Source organism: Brachyistius frenatus, unplaced genomic scaffold (assembly GCF_029030835.1).
Source record: "Brachyistius frenatus isolate BFR_SWC_R1_liver_20210118 unplaced genomic scaffold, ASM2903083v1 Contig_139, whole genome shotgun sequence".
NCBI classification, from domain to species: Eukaryota; Metazoa; Chordata; class Actinopteri; family Embiotocidae; genus Brachyistius; species Brachyistius frenatus.
The window spans coordinates 265001-283028 of NW_027210738.1; the positions used below are offsets into that span (position 1 = coordinate 265001).

At 41.8% G+C, this 18028-nt stretch overlaps 2 protein-coding genes across 5 annotated transcripts in view; both read right to left on the reverse strand.

Moving 5' to 3' along the window:
• The window catches only part of LOC138630696 (probable E3 ubiquitin-protein ligase HERC3), a 9194-nt gene extending 897 nt beyond the window's left edge, over positions 1 to 8297 (reverse strand). Inside the window, exons 1-23 of one of the 2 annotated variants that reach the window (XM_069715191.1) lie at positions 8040 to 8297; positions 7769 to 7886; positions 7470 to 7546; positions 6586 to 6801; positions 6283 to 6374; positions 5619 to 5749; positions 4952 to 5076; positions 4760 to 4824; positions 4527 to 4630; positions 4382 to 4441; positions 4198 to 4303; positions 3879 to 4074; positions 3242 to 3387; positions 3032 to 3136; positions 2776 to 2874; positions 2376 to 2510; positions 2142 to 2282; positions 1837 to 2003; positions 1252 to 1315; positions 1080 to 1150; positions 806 to 989; positions 609 to 708; positions 1 to 50 (exon numbers count right to left, since the gene is read on the reverse strand). The exon at positions 1 to 50 is cut by the window's left edge and continues 897 nt beyond it. In XM_069715191.1, the coding sequence (XP_069571292.1) occupies positions 1 to 50; positions 609 to 708; positions 806 to 989; positions 1080 to 1150; positions 1252 to 1315; positions 1837 to 2003; positions 2142 to 2282; positions 2376 to 2510; positions 2776 to 2874; positions 3032 to 3136; positions 3242 to 3387; positions 3879 to 4074; positions 4198 to 4303; positions 4382 to 4441; positions 4527 to 4630; positions 4760 to 4824; positions 4952 to 5076; positions 5619 to 5749; positions 6283 to 6374; positions 6586 to 6801; positions 7470 to 7546; positions 7769 to 7886; positions 8040 to 8256 (2769 nt within the window). In that variant the 5' untranslated portion in view covers positions 8257 to 8297. Of the gene's footprint in view, positions 51 to 608; positions 709 to 805; positions 990 to 1079; positions 1151 to 1251; positions 1316 to 1836; positions 2007 to 2141; positions 2283 to 2375; positions 2511 to 2775; positions 2875 to 3031; positions 3137 to 3241; positions 3388 to 3878; positions 4075 to 4197; positions 4304 to 4381; positions 4442 to 4526; positions 4631 to 4759; positions 4825 to 4951; positions 5077 to 5618; positions 5750 to 6282; positions 6375 to 6585; positions 6802 to 7469; positions 7547 to 7768; positions 7887 to 8039 lie in introns of both variants that reach the window. The other variant, XM_069715190.1, reaches the window with a different exon arrangement.
• Positions 8298 to 8855: 558 nt separating this feature from the next.
• Positions 8856 to 18028, reverse strand: LOC138630695 (probable E3 ubiquitin-protein ligase HERC4). 3 transcript variants are annotated; one of them, XM_069715187.1, is made up of 23 exons: positions 17798 to 18028; positions 17564 to 17687; positions 17375 to 17451; positions 16712 to 16933; positions 16479 to 16570; positions 15591 to 15721; positions 14908 to 15032; positions 14752 to 14825; positions 14570 to 14667; positions 13970 to 14029; positions 13653 to 13758; positions 13267 to 13462; positions 13029 to 13177; positions 12784 to 12900; positions 12488 to 12586; positions 11912 to 12076; positions 11665 to 11805; positions 11289 to 11455; positions 11112 to 11178; positions 10938 to 11008; positions 10437 to 10620; positions 10238 to 10340; positions 8856 to 9966 (listed from the first exon to the last, which is right to left on the reverse strand). In XM_069715187.1, the coding sequence occupies exons 1-23, from the start codon at positions 18015 to 18017 to the stop codon at positions 9761 to 9763; spliced, it is 2994 nt and encodes a 997-aa protein (XP_069571288.1). In that variant the 5' UTR covers positions 18018 to 18028; the 3' UTR covers positions 8856 to 9760. The 3 variants fall into 3 exon arrangements, with proteins under 3 accessions (XP_069571288.1, XP_069571287.1, XP_069571289.1); XM_069715186.1 differs by having other exon boundaries at positions 11912 to 12079; XM_069715188.1 differs by lacking the exons at positions 8856 to 9966; positions 10238 to 10340 and having other exon boundaries at positions 10532 to 10620; positions 11108 to 11178; positions 11912 to 12079.

Below are 18028 nucleotides of genomic sequence, written 5' to 3' on the forward strand. Positions count from 1 at the left end.
GATCTGGTCCATGCCGAGAATAGGAACCCTCCTGGAACCAGTGAGGAACACTGAGGAACACACGCAGAAGGGGAAAGTAGTTACTTTTTAGTCTTTTAACATAATTTTGACTCGATTATCTTGTACAAATTACAGTTTTTTGACTTTTCAAGGACTGATAACTAACTAATCTTAATAATAGGGGCAATTTAGGTGCGCGTGGTAAAGTAGTTTGGAAATATTTATGAAAACACGATGCACAGAGTTAATGGGGGCCCTGCATGATGAACGTACATGTTTCCTAAACAAAATGGGCCCCTTTGTTGAAACACAGCTCGATAGCGCTGCTAGTGGTCAGATAGTCCGCAGGGTACCTTTAACTGGTCCTGTACGGGCATGAAAGTTAAAAAAAAAAATCCCAGTACTTCCCCAAATAGTCACCATGTATGAAATCAAAATATTTTTGACTATAGGCTACTAAAACAGTCAGGTATTAAATAGGTAATCATAGTTAAACTCTGACATGTTCATCATCTGCTTTGTTAATCCATCAATATAAGAATATATTTGTCAGGGGCCTTCAAGGTTTCAGCAATGACAAACGTTAAAGAATGTGGTCCAGTGCTTACAAATGAAATCTTTCCTCTGGTCTTCAGTCAGCTCACCAAAAACCTCCCAGAACATCTGAATGGTCGGGTGGCTGCGGTAGTACGCTTCATAAACGGTGTTCTGATTAGATAAAAACAGACCGTTACAATGATATGGTGACATCAGGCACACGCTGTAGAAATGCGGGTATAAACTAGAACAAAAGAGTTGACGGTACCTTTTTGAGATTCGCCCAGTCGTAGACGTCTTGGCCCACCAGCACTCCCTGGAGCTCCTCTGGTCGAAACAGCCTCAACAGATCCCGATTACACACCTGGAAAAAGCCTCGCTCGAACTCCTGGTACAGACTTTCCACGGATGTGTTGAAGATATGATTCACGTAGGCCTCCACGAACTCCTTCCTGTTTTGCGGATAAAACGTTGCACTGAAACAGAGCTTCTATGGATGCATGCTGCTTCTAGTGTAGATTGAAATAATTTTGCGTTCTTACTTATTTTGACCCGTCACTAGCTTTTCGGGATTTTGTGGATCGAGGTCAACCCTCACCCCGTCCCAGGTAATCTGTAAATTAGTTAGGGGGGGAAAAGATTGGGTTAGTGATATCATGGCAAAAGTTTTGGATACATAAATAAGATAATCATTGTCTCAAGAAAAACACCAACCCAAAAGTCCAGGTAGAGGTCTTCTAGGTCCTTATCTTCAGATTTCAAGATGTCCTGCAGACTCCTTGAAACGGAATAAAACAAAGAGTTGCATTAAAAGAACTGTGAACTTGCTTATCTTACAGTAAGAGGGTCAATCAAATAGTTCTAGGACTGTGCCGGGGGAAGCTATAACTTTTGTGAGTAAGTATTCCTTACAAGTAAACCGGCAATGGAGATCTTTATAATGCTTCAGAAAGTCTACGGCAATAAACCAGTAAGTCGTGCGGTGTGTTTTGAGGACCATTTGCATTTCAAGAGGAGCAAAACGTCAGTCAAAGACTGGAAAAGGCGCATCAGGTCAGGAGCGCAACCGGGTAGGTTTTTATTGATATTTGCAAGGTTGTGCGCCGTGAATTCATCGGAACCGGACGACTTTTTCGCCTACAACAACACAATATTCGCACAACTGTACTGCGCTCCGTTTACACGCAACAGGAAAGGTCTCGCAACCTTTTGATTGCCCCTCGTAGTCACAATATATTGCCGCCTTTCAAGCGTCGCAATGTTAAAAATCTGTATTCGTAAATTAAAATCGACACCTACCGTCCAACACGCGGGTCGAAGTCCATCAAATCCTCGAGACTCGGCTGGATGTTGAGCAACTTCTTGAACAGAGCCAGCGGGAATGGTAGATATATGATACTCTGGTTGTACAAGGCCAATCCACACAGAACCCCAAAGAGGTAGAAGCTTGGTTTGTCCTCTGCTGGCTGCTTTGATAAAAGCAGAAACAATGAATCTTTAAAACTTCATATATTTCCATTATTGCTTATAATCTGAAGTATAATCTGAGTGCAGTCTATGGTTAAAACATGATTTTTTTTTTCTGTATGAGGGTAAAGTCTTACTGTGGAGGGGAACCATGCCAATGTTTTGGAGTCATTGAACTTGAACATCCCAAAATTTGGTGACATGATTTCCGGAAACAAGTGGTGGAAAAAGTCTCTTTTGTAGACATCTGTGAGCTTCGGGTTTTCATCAAAATACACCTGAGAGATAAAAAGTTACAGACGCTTTTAATGACCGCAACAACAAAACGATCCGGCTGTGCTTGAACCTTCGGGGCAAAGTCAAATATTTACCACAAGGGGCTTCTTCAAGGCACTGTGATGTGCAGCAGCCAGCTGTGTGAAGGTGCCTTCTAAAAGCAATGCTCGCGTCAGCTTCAGTTCAAAGAAGGGTTTCTGAGTTGCCTGTGGAAGCCACTGGTGTTCCCACTAAAAAAACAAAACAAATCAAAACAATAAAAAAACGTATTTTCCCTATTCGAATTCAATTTTATAGAATGAAATATCACATGTGCCATGAAGTACAATACCACCGGTGGCTACTAGGGGTGGGCTCCATAGAGTCCCATTCAACTTTACTCATGAAATAGTCAAGTTAAGAAACCCCCCCCCCCCGATTAAAAATGTCGCCCTGTGACAAACCCAGTTTGTTACATTAAACTACTTTAGTCAGTTCAAGATGACGGTGAATTACCTGAGTACATGTGATATTCACGTCGAAAACATATTTCTTTGACTTCACATCCATCAGGAATGGGAATTCACCAAGGATAAGTGGGGGGTTATTCCCAACCTGAAAAATAGGGCAGTCATTAATTTTTAACAAAATTTGGTGACAACACTTTTTGTTTTTCCACGAATGAACACAATACGACAAGTGCAACAACAGGAGTGAAGCCAGAGGGAATGACTTGACATCCTTTTTGAGATGTCAGTACTTTCTTTTTCACCTGGGTTGTCTGCATCACACCCCAGCGCTGAAGATCCTCTTGAAGAAACATTTGATTAATCTCTGAGGCAAAAGTTGTTTCAGGGATTTTCTTCATCTTGTTGGCCTTTTTAGAAAAAAAAAAAAGTAAATTTAGTTTGTAGTTATCAAATGGAAGATTAATAGAAAAGTATTTATGGTAGAAAAGGTGAGAAGAATTACTGATACTGACGTTGTACATATTCTGGAGGATTAGCAGCATGTTGTTGATTGATGCGCGAGGTACATTGTGAATGGACAGGATCTGCGACAGGGCCTTCTTCCAAACCTCAACATGTCTGATCATGGTGGACGGCGACAGCGAGGACCACCAGCCAACTGAGGGCGACAACATTAGTGACAGTTAGCATTTCACAGGCCGGTATCGTGCACATGAAGTCTGGATTTCCAGTAGAATAAAAGATTATCAATGAATAAACACTGTAAAGCACTATATATATTACCATATTTTAACCAGTGCATTATTTCAACTTTTTTTTTTTAAATTTTGAAAGATTTGTTCATTTTGAAATTCATTTTATCATTAATATTATTTAATTAATCTTAATTATAAAGGTGAATTTGCCTAAATTAATCACTTTATCAACTGATTAAAATCTGAAAAAGTCAACAGCTGTTCTATTGGCGCACTCGAGACTCCATACGAGCACACAACTTATTACAACTGATTTTCCTGCCATTTTTGTCTAAACTGGTAGTGAAACGTTTGTGCCGAAGGTCGGAGAATTAAACCGTTACATGATCCTGTGAGCGATGGAGAAAAAAAATGAAGCCTCTCAAACACTAAAATAGTTCAAACGGTTGTCTACCTATAATCTGGAAGCTTTCAGCAGGGAGTCGGTGAATGGCAGCAGCGACCTTGTCGGCGAGCACAAAGCTCTGATCCCTTCTGTCTTTCTGGATCACGTTCAGAAGCTCGGTGAGAAGCTGGAAGATCCTCAGCCCCTCCAGTACCACTGGACTGACGTCAAGAGAGACAAGCATCTCCAGTACGGCGGTCTCGACCTGTCGAGGCAACGTAACTCGGTGACTTGAGCGGAGCGTGACAAAAAAAAAAGGAAACTTTCCACTCTGTGTTAATTACCGACCGGATAACGCGCGTTAAAAAGTCGTGTTTCAGTTTCGTACCTCGGCCAAAACGGCGCCCGACTCTCCCAGTTTCTCAAAATGACGTTGTGCGAGTGACAAATCCAAACCGGAGTGCTTCGGCGACGTCCGGAAATGTTTGTCTTGGCTGAAGAAGACGACATGACATTCAGATGTAATAAATCAACGGGTGCGAAGAGGCGACCATCGTGAACTCTGTGTTTACCTTTGATCAAGGAAGCTTCGGTTGATACAGGATGCAGAAGAAAACATCGCATGAAATCCCCTGCGAAGGTTTCATATTGTCAGTGAAAAACCCAGAGAGTACAGCGTTCATAGCTTTAGAAGAATAACAACTGTATTATGCGTACTGTAGTGTCTTCTTCGATGACTTGTAAGTCCCCTCAGAGCTCCATCTGTCAATCAGACCATCGATCGCGTTGTTGGCGCCGACGTCCGCCCGTCTGTGAGCAGCCTGTGAAAGAGTTCATGTTTCGGTTTTGAAAAAATTACTTTACATGTGGAAATAATTGGGATGAATATATATTACAAACACGATTGTGCTTTTTTTTTTTTTTTTAAATGAGTGTTTTCGTGCTGGTACCTCATTAGGTGTCCTCGTCGCAAACGAACAGTTTCCTCCTGCGTAGATGTTTAAGATTCTGGGACCTAGCAAAAAATAAGAGATTAAAAGTTATTTATATCCTTCAAATTTGCCAACACTACTGGATGGCGTGATTTTCCAGAGTTCAAAAACAACAACTTTGTACTCCAGTGATTTAAGAAATGTATTCACCCCGTGGCAGTCGGACAGGTAGCGGCACAGATGGATGGCTCTCCGGTCGGTGTCCCAGCTGGCCGTGGTGGCCGCAACCGAAGGAGTAAACCCTCCTGGGGTCGGTCAGCACCAATGTGTGATGTCTGGTGGAGGAAATACAACGCAAACACTATTTTATTTTGATTTTTTTTTTTTATGCAGCTAAATCCTGCGCAAACTGGACTTTGTTGTATCGTTCGAAAACCGTTTAGGTAGGTAGGTAGGTAGTTACTTTATTAATCCCCGAGGGGAATTTTTTTCGCTACAGCAGCATACAGAAGCAATAAGATAATAATAAAAATAATAGAATAAGATAATAGAATAGAATAATAGAAAAGCAATAAAATAGCAGTAAATAGCAGTAAAAATATAAAATGCACAGTATATACAGTACATTATATATCTATATATATTATATACAAACAAACCAAGAAACACAGTCAACATATATATATATATATATATATACAGTACAGTATATATCTATATATATTATATAATGCACCTCGGTAGCAACTGACTGGCAAACCAGCTGAATACAGTGGCAAAAAACAGTCGAGGTTGGTTTTAAAAAAACAAAAACATGAAATTCTGGAAGCGCGTCAATAATAAATAGTTTTTTCATAAACGTATAATCGTACTGTACCTCCCACATGCAATCTTGGTGACCTTTGCCCCCCAGAGCTCTGCAACGAGCCGAGGACGTAGTTCATTTCGTGTGGAGTTGTGGCCGAGCTGTCCGTATCGACCAGAGCCAAACGTGAACACTCCACCGCCCTGACGAGCAGAAAACACACCGTTTATAGTCCCGGGTTTATTTTTGTCACGTGCGTTTACACAAGTGTGCCATCTATAAACCCTTCGACACAAACACGCCTTTGTTACTCTGGCCCAATGCTGCATAACTTGTTCTTAAAGGTGTGTCTGTGCCAGTGGTCATTTTTCAGACATTGACTGATGACTCAAATGCCTCATCATCCAATGGTAATGGTTTGCCTTTATGACCAACTGAGATTCTAATCAAGCCTGCTGAACGCGTCCTTCTGTGCTCTGAATCAATTTATCTGCTTATTTGTTTTTCTTCATTTTCGTTCATGGATATAAAACTGTGCAACAGAAGCGTCCTGTACTTGGAGGCTGAGCTAAAAGGTAAAATTGCAACAATAAAAATACATCGTCTGAACGGACGTATAAATGTTTGAAGATAATGTTTTCGCCGGAGATTTATTTCAAACATGGTTTCACTGTTAGCTTTTATTCTTTTTCTTTTCTGGTAGTAAAACGTTGAGTGCCAACGTTGGTTGACTAACCTTTGTCAAAGCGGCGGTGTGGTCCTTCCCGCAGGAAATGTGAACGGTTTTCTTCGTGTTCAGGAAATGAACGTGTGTTGGTGTATTTCTGTCTGTAAGATAAATATCAATGAAAGGTTAGCATGTCGCAGGGACGGCGTATATTTTAATAAACGTGCCAACCTCGCTTTGAATGTACATCGGAAAGAGGAGACTCACACCTACAACTAACTTTCAGTCCAACCGTGACGGTAATGAAAATAATTAAGGGTGATAAAAAAAAAATTAAAAAAAATGGAGATAGTTGAAACGTCATTGGAGCACCTGTTGCGTCTCCCAGTCCGAGCTGCCCGTGGTCGTTTCTGCCCCAGCCGAACGCACCTCCGGAGAAAGAGAGGGCGAAGCTGTGCTCCCCTCCTGCAGCGATCTGGACCAGCGGGATCCCTGACAGAGATCTGACGTATTGGGGTGAATTAGACCCGTTCCCCCCCAGACCCAGCTGGCCCCTGGAGTCCTGGCCCCACGTGAACAGCTGACCACCTGTAGGGAAAAATCACCAGAACTTTCGCCGTCACTTTTCTGACATCCTCTCCAGACCAAACCCAAATTCCCCTTGTGACTATGTGGGTCTCGCCACACTTAGCATCCTAATAGGCGTATATGTCCCAGGTTCCTTGTAAGACCATCGGAGCAGCCTTTAACTGATCAGCATTCACCTCCGTATGATGTATTTTGCGCGCCAAAGCCATTTACTGTTTATGAAAATGAACGTAACTCTACGGTCTCAAAAATAATGCCAATGCAGAAGAGCCTTAAACTGCAATACCATCGAGGGCCGCTAGGGGTCGGCTCCGGCTCCACAGACTCCCATTCAACTTCTCTCATGAAATACAAAGTCAGTACATTTTTTTTCCCACAAGTTATGGTGGTGTTGTCAGCTAAAGTCCCTCCCCTGTATATAAATACAAAAAGAAACCAAAAAAAACTAAATTAACATTTGCCGTCTGGTGCGGGTGCAGTTTTCTGAGGGAGGAAGTTTGATTTCAAAATGTTTGAGAAGAACTCGGGAGGATTTTAACATTCACTGTTTGTGTCTCGATCCTGGAAAGGAATGACTGTGGCAGGAGCCAATAGATGATTGCTTTACAGATACCGGCATCGTGATGCACGATGCGTACATCAACAGTTTACGGTAAACTCAACTGTACCTTTTGTCAGGGCGACTGTGTGCTGGCTCCCACAAGCAACCTGAGATACCGGGATGTCACACAAAGCTTGTGGAGGGCTGCAACGACAGAAACAGGCTCGCTCTGTGATCATCGGTGGACTCGTACGGAAGATTCAACAACAGGCAAGAAATCAAGAAATAAGCGGCGCGCACACACACACACACACACACACACACACACACACACACACACACACACACACACACACACACACACACACACACACACACACACACACACACACACACACACACACACGTCAAATGATTCCCTCTCACCTGGGTTTGAAAGGAGAGCGAGTCGTGTCCACACAGAAGACTATTCCCCTCTTCGACAGCAGTGTGACCACGTCAGTGTCACCGCAGCTCACGGATTTAATCTTCTCCATAACAAACTCTGCGAATTCACAAGACACGGAAACACACGCCGGCGATTGTGGATCAATGACGGGGGGGGGGGGGGGGGGGGGGGGGGGGGGGGGGGGGGAAAGAAACCCAACATGAAGATAAAAGATGAAAAGGAAGATGGGAGGATCAAAGCGACGCTCACTCTGTTTCCCTCGGACTGCTCTCTCATCTCCGCTGTCGTCCGTTTGAATGATGAAAGCTTCCCCGCTGCTTTTGACGAAGGCGAGCAAACCGCGACCCGCCGAAAGATCCTTCACGTCAAAGTTGAGGTTTAGGAAGTGGACGCCGTCAGCTGTTAAGATGCTCGAGTCTTTTTTCAAGTAGAAGCCTTGCCGACGGTCCTCTCCCCACGAAAACATGTTGGTAAAAGTGGCACTGCGGAACCAGCTGCTGCTTTTTATGACTCGGCTGTTTGTCACAGGTGAAACCCGATTGGCTCGCAGTGCAAACTCCGGTGTGAGGAATGGAAAACAAAACTTCGGACGAAACGAAAGTAACACGCACAGCGAGTCAGGAGACTTATCAGCCGCGAGAGGGGGAAAAGGAAAGTGAAACTGAAGTTGATCGTTTTTGTATGTACACGACTGTACTTTCATTTCTTTCGTAATATCTGTTGTTACCTTTGGCTTTAACATCACAAATGAAGATTTCGCAGCAGCAGAGATGTGGCTGTTATCTAAGGACACCATCAGTATTACTCACTGCCTCTTAGTCGGAGAAACTAAACCTGTGTTTGTCACAAAATACTTAATAATATCAGATAACGTATAGTTATTTCATAATAAGGAATTAGCATTGACTTTCCCTATCAACCGCTGTGGGTTCAGTCACTTACAGACATGCCTGAAGTCTAAAATAATCAATAAGCATTAATAATCCATATTCATTTATCCACTCATTATCTATATTCACACCTTGAATAGGTCGCCAGTAATATATCAATTCAAATTTGCATGCATGGGTGTCCATCATTTTATTCAACCATCAAATCTCTATAAACAATACACAGCAAATGAAAGGGAAACCGAAAAGTACTTAAAAAAAGAAAGAAAAAAAAAGCCTTGCACAGGGAGATTACATGTAAGTAAAATACACAACCACGAGTTTCAAAAAAATAAAATAAATGAAGCCTCTTTCATCATTGCAAATAATAAGTGGAGAGAAATGAGAGTCCTCAAGAAGAATGTAACATTAAAAACCCAAACGAGGTTTTAAAATACAGCCAATCTGAGTATTTGACAGGCGATAGATGGTAATCCTTACGAGATGAATGGATCTCCCAACTGTTGTTGTCTGTATGCAGCAGCAGGATTTATTCTATGAACACAAATGCTGCTTTTCTACCTTTAGGATAAATGCATGCATCCTCAGTAACCATCAAATGTATGAAGGTATAAATTAGGCCGAGCAACATACGGGAATATGGTTTTTATTGCACATAAACACATTTACATAGAACAAATACTTCCTTAAATTAAAGCGTTTAATAATCTCCCCTGATACATGTACCACATGTAAACATTGACACTACTGTATTAATGTAGATTATTAAGCTTTACTGAATGCAGTTATTTTGTAATCATGTATTTACAGAGATTTAAGACTCATCTCAAGAATTGAATAACTCAAGACTTTCTTGCAAACTACACACACACACACACACACACACCGTTTACATTCTTATTCTCATCATCATAACCCATTTAAAAGCACTTGTGTTCACGGTTATGCAAATACATCCGCAGTAGCTCTACATTTTGGCAGTAGCTCTGAGTTCTGGTCTTCGGTCAGCCGTTTACAAAGTGCCTAATGCAACACGAAGTCCACTCTTCTGTGCCGACACAGTCAGCAGTTTAGTGCTGATCACTGAGGGATTCTTCTATTGTTGCTCAGGGCCTCTGTCAGTTTGGCTTGCATGATCTCCTTGGTCGAGTATACGGGCAGCTCCAAGGTCGAGAAACACGTGAGCGCCTCAGGATAGTACTGGTCCCCGACTGGTTTATCTTTGATTGTCATCTTGATTTTGTCCATGCCGAGAATAGGCACCTGCTCAAATCCTGTCACAAACCCTAGTGGAGAAAAAAAAAAGTGGTAATCGGTGAGCTTTTTTATTTCTTTTGAAAATGTTTGCCTTTGAGTTTAACACCACTCCATCAGACAGAAAGAAGAATTAAGAACCATCTAAACTTAAAATAATATCAGGTAATAAAACAATATTGATAATTGACTTTATTGGGTTCCCATAATTGGTGACTTTGCTGTAATTTCGGCAGATATAGTCGAGCAGAATAGCAATTTGACTTTCTTTTTTTTCATGTTTAAATCAGGTTCAATACTTACAAAGAAAAGCTTTCTTCTGATTCTCAGTCAGTTGATCAAAAACCTCCCAAAACATCATTATGTTGGGGTGGCCGGCATGGTAAACACCCTCATAACCTGTGTTCTAATTACAATGAAGGAGACCGTTACAATAACTTACAGTATTTAAAACAAGCAAAGATAGAAAGAGAAAATAAGACCCTTTTGTTTTGGATAGTACCTGTTTCAGCTTTTCCCAGTTGTGGAAGTCTTTGCCCACCAGGACGTCCCGTAGCTCCTTTGGCTTGAAAAGCTTCACCAAGTCCTTGTCGCACACCTGGAAGAAGCCTCGCCTGAACTCCTGAAACTTGGCCTCTACAGATGCGTTGAAGGCGTGATTCACGTAGGCCTTCACGTACTCCTTCCTGTTTAACGGATAATAATAGTAATTTCTGAAAAACTAGGCCAAAACACACATCTGTCAAGAATTTAAATTCTTTATTTCTGCCATATGTCTGTGAAACTTAATGGCACCGTGTCCTCGTCTATAAAATGTACTCTTGGTGTACCTCAAGGATCTATTTTGGTCTCTTTTCCAACTTACATACTTCCCCGAGGCTACATAATCATAAATTCTCTTAAAAAAAAATTGTATTAGTTAATACTGGCCACTAACAGCTTTCACTGATAGAACAAAACACAAAAGGAAATTTTGAGTAATAAATGCTTTGATAGTCCTTACTTATTTTGACTCGTCAGAGGCTTTTCTGGATTTTTGGGGTCAAGGTCAACCTCTGTCCCATCCCAGACGATCTGTTAATGGACAAAAAGAAGATATTGAATCACTGCTTTGGAAAAAGATAACAGATTGTTATCAACTGAGTACAAATTATTGAACCATCTGCAAAATACCTACTAAAAAGTCCATGTACAGGTTTTCCATGTCATCGTCCTTGTAGTTGTCCAGGATGCACTGCAGACTCCTTTGAAACAATGAAATACAAGGAGTGCAATATTTACAGGATGGTCGGCGGAATCAAACACCTCGAGCTACAAATTTGGATGATTTAAATGAACATTAATTATCACTCACTTGCCAACACTCGGGCTGAATTCGATCATATCCTCCAGTGAAGGCTTGACACCGAGCAGCTTCTTGAACAGAACCAGTGGGACGGGGAGGTGAATGATGCACATGTTGTACAAAGCCAATCCGCACAGAACCCCAAACAGGAAGAATCGCTGGTCCTGCTCTGCTGCCTGGTGTTGTAGAAACAATTAAAATTCAACAAATCATTTCTTGAAGATAGAATTGATGAAACTCATCTGAATTCGATGTTGTATAATGATTAGATGTTATAAGAAATACATGAAATGCTGTGAAATCTGATTATATTCTTTATATTTCAGAGAAGACTTTTTTTTAATTTGAACATTTTTAGTAAATCTTTATAAAAGTAAAGTCTCACTGTGGAGGTGAACCAAGCGAGCGTTTCAGAGTCATTGAACATGAACATGCCCGATTCAGCTGACACCATCTTGTGAAAGACTTCGTAAAAAAAGTCTTTGGTGTGGACGTTATCGATTTCATCGTTTTTATCAAAACAGATCTGCAAGACATAAGAGCACAAATTCTGTTTTCCTGCCAGAACCACAGTTTATAAAAGAGTAACTAAACAATAATCCAAGCATTTTTAATGGTCTTGCTGTGTTTACCGCAAGTGTGCGCTTGTAGTTGTCGGGATTAGAAGCAGCCAGTTGTTCGAAGGTGTCTTCCAAAAGCGACGCTCGCCTTAAGTCCAGTACGAAGAGGTTGTCAGGATTGTTGAAATGGAAGAATAATTCTGTCAAATATCCCAACAAGGTTCGATTCATTTGTGCCTGCTGGAATAAAGATTTTATTTTACATACCATTCTTGCGTTGTGTAACTGACAGCTTACTTCAGTTTGCTTCTCGCACAGAGAACAAGTATTCCTCCATACAACGATAATACCCGTTGAAAGCTAGAATTACTGTCGCACAAGTTCAGCTAATCAAGTTGCAGTTCACATTCATGTCGCCATCCTTGAGTCCAAGTGAACGTTTTTTTTTAGCGAATCTGAAGAAATTCCCCCAGGATTTCAAATAGTTTCCTAAGATATTGCGTTTACAGTAATGTGCCGGACCTGAAGTCGCCGTAACCTTTGACCACCAAAATCGAATCAGTTCATTCTATGGATTAAGTGAATGTTCGTGTCAATTTTGCTCCTATGTATGTTTGTACAAATGGACAGAAAATCCAATTCAGTTACCTTGGTGTATTTAACATTCAAGTCAAAAACCATTTTCTTTGATTGCAGATCCATCACAAATGGAAAGTCACACAGGATAAGTGGCTGAGCACACCGAAACTAAAAGAGAAAAAAAGCAGACAGGTCTGTCAGGTGTATGACAACAATTAAAACTCTGAATTTTTTGGCGCCTCTAACTTGAACGGACATAGACTAGAAAGTGACCGAAGAAAGGAATGATGAAAGAGCTGTAACGAAGTGGATTCAAAGCCAAGACATACAGATACATTGCCTTTCTTTTTTTTTTTTTTTTTTACCCATGGTTTTGAGCGTAGACGCCAAAGTTTCAGATCCTCATCTAGAAATTTGTTGTCAATCGACAGACAAAAGTCGCTGTCTGGCATCCTTTGTGATTCGGCAACCCTGCTGTTTGCCTTTTAAAAACAAAAAAACATTTGACAAGTTATTTATTATCATTTATGAGGTAAAAAAATTGACAAAAATGGTAATTCTGTTGTAAAAGTGAGTCGGAGTACTGGTTGAGGAGGATTATGATACGAACATTGTAGAGATATTGGAGGACTTGTAGAAGGTTTCTGACTCCAGAGTGGCGAGGAACCGGGTCGAAGGACAGAATCAATGAGAAAGTCTTCTTCCACACCTCAACATATCTAACCATGGTGGAGAGCGACAGTGAGGACCACCAGTCCCCTGTAGAAGGAAACGCATCGTTACGTTGCAGAGCAGTTGTCATTTGTGAGAGTTTTTGCTGATATTAAACGGGTATTTGGCGACAGTACCTACGACCTGCAGGCTGTCCGCCGACAGGCTCGTGACGGCGGCGGCGATGGCCTCGGCGAGCCTCGTGCTCTGTTGCCGCTTGTGTTTCTGGGTCGCGTGAAGAAGCTCATTGAGGAGCAGGTAGATTCTCAACCCTTCCACTCCCACCGGTTTCTTATCGAGGAGAGGAAGCAAGTGCAGAAGAACAGCTTCGATCTGGAAAAAAAAAAAGAGAAAGGTGTGCAGCGGTCCCTCGGCAACAGTTTGGGTTCAGGGACGTACCCAACTGTCACTAAAAATGACTATTTAGTCATTATTTAAAACCACTAAAAAGTAAGCAGGCTTCATCAGCAATAACACGGATTATAGTACGTTAGTACACACTATATTTGTTGTGGTTACACACCTCTGACCAAACCTTGTCCTTCTTTACCAGTTTCTTGAAAGCTCGACGTGCGAATGTCAAGTTCAAACCGGAGTACGTTGGCGAAGTTTGGAAATGTTTATCGCCGCTGAGACAAAAAAAAGAAGAAAAATAAAAAACCCACATATCATCAGTTTTTCTGGTATTTGTGTCATAAACAGAATTCGACGTGGTAAAAACATGCAAAGGAGGAGTGATGGCTTTGCCAAAATTCCCCAACAGTTTACCAGCTGGGAACTCCCCTTCGACAGCTAAAAACGAAATGTGATTAAAGTTAGATGCACAAAAACTGTGTTTACCTTTGCTCGAGGAAGCTTTTATTCAGACCAGATGCAGAGGAAAACATCCTGTTGATTTCCCTGTGAAGGTTTTAACATTTTTAATCCATTACAAAGAGGAAAAAAAAAGTTTGGATCGGAATCAATTATTTAAGTCGGGCTCAAGCGGCGACTGGCAGTGTCGTCACCCGGAAACCCGGCGATATTACGTCCCCGCCCACCGACAGCCGTAACCTGACTGCACCACGGGCCTGTCAATCAAACAGACACGCCCCCAAAAACACTGCTTTCTGAGCCTTATTTTTTTTCATTAACAACTGGATTATTTTCAGATGGACCGTCAGAAAACAGATAAGAAGGAGCGACTTTAGCTAACGAGATAACTTGCAGAGAAATTTTATTCACTTGGAATTTCATGAGACAAGTTGAATGGGAGTCTATGGAGCCGGAGGCTTTTTGTAGCCGGCCTCTAGTGGCCCCTCGGTGGTATTGCAGCTTAACGCACATCCACACTGACCTAATCTTTCAGACCCCGGAAACTACGTCCACTTTTATATGCAGTCTATATTCGTGCTATTAAACAAAAAAATGACGTATGTTCACTACCGATTTTAAACTTACTGTTTTATCTTTTTCCACGACTTCGAATCACATTCAGAGGTCCACTTGTCGATGACGCCGTCGAGACGGTGCTCGGCGATTGAACCTTTGTGAACTTCCTGCGAAAGAAAAGAGTTGAGTCCATGTTCACCTCATTAAAACCTCCTTCCACCTCTGGCTGTCCTGCGCGTTACTGTCGGTACCTCGTCCGACGAGCACGTCGCAAACGAGCAGTCGTCTCCGGCGAAGATGTTCCTAATTTTGCGGTCGCCGGCGTCTGAAATTATGAGTAAAAATGTACGATTATTCATTAATTACATCCTCATGAGTTGAGTCATTCGTACCGGAGATCCAGTCACCTTGTGGCAGTTGGACGGGTAGCGGAACAGACGGGTGACTCTCCTCTCCGCGTCCCAGCTGCCGTTGCTCGCGGCAACCGAAGGAGTAAACCCTCTTGACGTCTGTCATCACCAAGGTGTGATGTCTGAGTAGATAACATATCACGAACAGAGACGTAAATATGAAGTGCGATCAAAAAGTTCCGAGAGTCTCCGTTATTGATTCCTCGAGTTTGACACAAAATTTGAATTTCGATGTTGTAACTTCGAATAGCTACTAACGAAGGTGATATAAAATAAAACGGAGTAGAATATCCAAAAATAGCCCAAGATTTAAAAAGTAAAAATATAAATTAACCACATGACGAATGCGTTTTCGAGATATTTCACTGATTCTTGGAGTTGCGTGATAATTCATGTAATGTATGTTTTACATACTACTTTAAATAATGAACATCTATTCATTTGAGCTTTTTTGTCAAATTATGGCTGGAGAAATTGCTTTTCTATTGTCAGACAAGCTCCTGTGTCTTTTTTAATCCTACAAGGAAACACTGAACAGGGACAAGATATTGACATTCAGATGCAACTACAGAAAAAAATAAAATAAAATAAATTTAAAGTACCGAATGTAAAAACAGGAAAAGATTCAAAACAGATATGGATATTATGGACAGATATTATAGAAAGACATAGCGCTGTACCTTCCGCATGCAATCTCCGTGACCTTTGACCCCCAGAGCTCGGCAACGAGCCGAGGACGCAGCTCGTTGCGTAACGAGTTGTGTCCAAGCTGTCCATGTCGACCAGAGCCGAACGTGAACACTGCTCCCTGCTGAGAACCAGAAAATTACAGTTTCACATTCTGTGGTGGGTCAGGATTTTTTTTCACAAAATGTCATCGATAACATTTTTAATTTGCATATGCCACCCAGGGAAATGCTTTAAATTCAAAATTACAATAACAAAATATTTCGTATTAACTGTGGATCCAAAGACTACTTGTATGTGAACGGTGTCAACGATCCCACATTTACTGTTTTTAGCCACTTTCAGCTCATTGTTTTGATTTTATGGCAACTTTCTTTTTTTTGGGGGGGGGGGGGGGGTGGTTTTGCTGAGCGCCAAACGGCAGATAAATTTCGTGATAAGTTGATGGAGAACAAAGCAGAGCTCAAAGAAGAGGTTTTTTTTCGAGCCTGCCCCTAGCGGCCCTCAGTGGTATTGCACTTTACGGCAGGTCATGTACAGTCTGTTGTTTAATGTACAGTAAATATCACCGTATATTCATCGACAGTAATTTAAGGAAACAACTTATTTTCAAATGGGAAAATCCAGTTTTGCATTTCAGAAATATTCCTAAAACAAACCCGCTGAATATTTTTGTCTGTGGTTGCATTTAGGAACAGCAACTTTTCTTATATTTCTTTTTTGAGAGGTGGAAGCAATTTAAACTCTTTTTTTTTTTTGTCTTGGAGGACTTTAAAAATAGTATTAGGTTCACATGACCATCCAATATCACTCCAGGTATTCTAGCGATAAAAAGCATTAGGTTACTAAAGGAGAGTGTCAGAATACTTTTGTTGACTAACCTTCGTCAAAACAGCGGTGTGGTCCTTTCCGCATGAAATGCGGATAGTTTTCTTCGTGTTCAAACAGTGAACCGAGGTTGGTGTGTTTCTGTCTACAGGACGGAAATAAAGATATAACGTGACTTCATCTCTTTTGTCGGTAAAAGAGACCGCGGTGTCACTCTGACGTCGACCGACGTAACATTTCAAAATGAAAAGTGAATCAAAGCTAAAATAAACTCTAACAAGGGTACCTGTTGTGTCTCCCAGGCCCAGCTGTCCACAGTCGTTCCCGCCCCAGCCGAACACGCCTCCGGAGACGGACAGGGCGAAGCTCCGCTCCCCTCCGGCAGCGATCTGGACCAGCGGGATGGTCGACAGATGGTGGACGGGTTGGGGTGAACTGACAGCAGCGTCCCGCCTCCCCAGACCCAGCTGGCCCCTGGAGTCCCGCCCCCACGTGTACACCTGACCGCCTGATTGGAGGGAGGGGGGGAGGGAGGGAATCACCACCTGTGAGTTCCACTTCATCGTTCCTGATATCGTGATTAGTGAACTCAGAGTTTTATGGTCCTGGGATCTGTTTGTTCTGGCTTTATGTCTTTTTTTTTTTGTAATGTCTCTTTGTTGTGATAAAAAGTGACTCATTTTGTAGTAATGAGGATTCTAATTGATTGTTTAAAGGACCAGTTCTTTAAAAATTAATACAAAAATACCCAAATTGTTTGAAAATTCACTTGAAAAAAGTGCAGAAAATCAACAAACAATATCTCCTTCTGTCCGGATCATTCAGACACGTATGTTTCCAAACCAGCATGTGGAGCTTCTTTCAAAAAAATTTTTTTTTTTTAGCTTGTATGTATATATTTGTCCTTTCAGCTTGTATATGATTAATTTTACTGGACGCTTTACTGTACCTGTAGTCAGGGCAATTGAGTGCTGACTGCCACAAGCAACCTGAGCAACCGGTACTTTGGACAAAACTTCCAGCGGCCTGAGAATGGTACAAGAAGAAAAAATGAGACATTAGATTATGGAAAAGACCATTTTTACACGTCTATTGCCAGTTTTTGTTTGTTTGTTTGTTTGTTTGTTTTTCTCTTCACCTGGGTGTGAAGGGAAAGAGGGTAGTGTCCACGCAGAGGACCAAGCCTCCCTCAGACAGCAGTGTGACCACATCAGTGTCACCGCAACTCACAGCCGCGATCTTCTCTTTGCATTTCACAAACTCTGCAAGAAAACACACACACATTTATTTATATATATATATATATATATATATATGTAAAAATCAAGAGGTGAACTTGTTTTTATAAATGCTGATAAAACCCGATGCTCACTCTGCTTTCCTCTCACTCTCCCCCCGTCTTTGCCCTCGTTGGTGCGCATAATAAACGCGTTTCCATTCCCTTTGACGAACGCCAGCGCGCATCGACCCGCGCACAGATCCGCCACCGCGTAATTCACCTGTAGGTGACCGACTCCGTCCTCCGCCGCACCGGCCGAGTTTGGGTCTTTCACCCAGAACCCGCGCCGACAGTCCTCTCCCCACGAATACATGTCGCCTCTGA

Excerpts from the sequence above, each read along its gene's own strand:
- LOC138630695 (XM_069715186.1), bottom strand. The coding sequence starts at position 18,017 with ATGTATTCGTGGGGAGAGGACTGTCGGCGCGGGTTCTGGGTGAAAGAC. Across the intron at positions 14,030-14,569 it reads TCGTGGAAAAAGATAAAACA|GGAAATCAACAGGATGTTTT; the intron begins GTAAGTTTAAAA and ends AAACCTTCACAG. Across the intron at positions 12,901-13,028 it reads TCCTCCAATATCTCTACAAT|GCAAACAGCAGGGTTGCCGA; the intron begins GTTCGTATCATA and ends TGTTTTTAAAAG.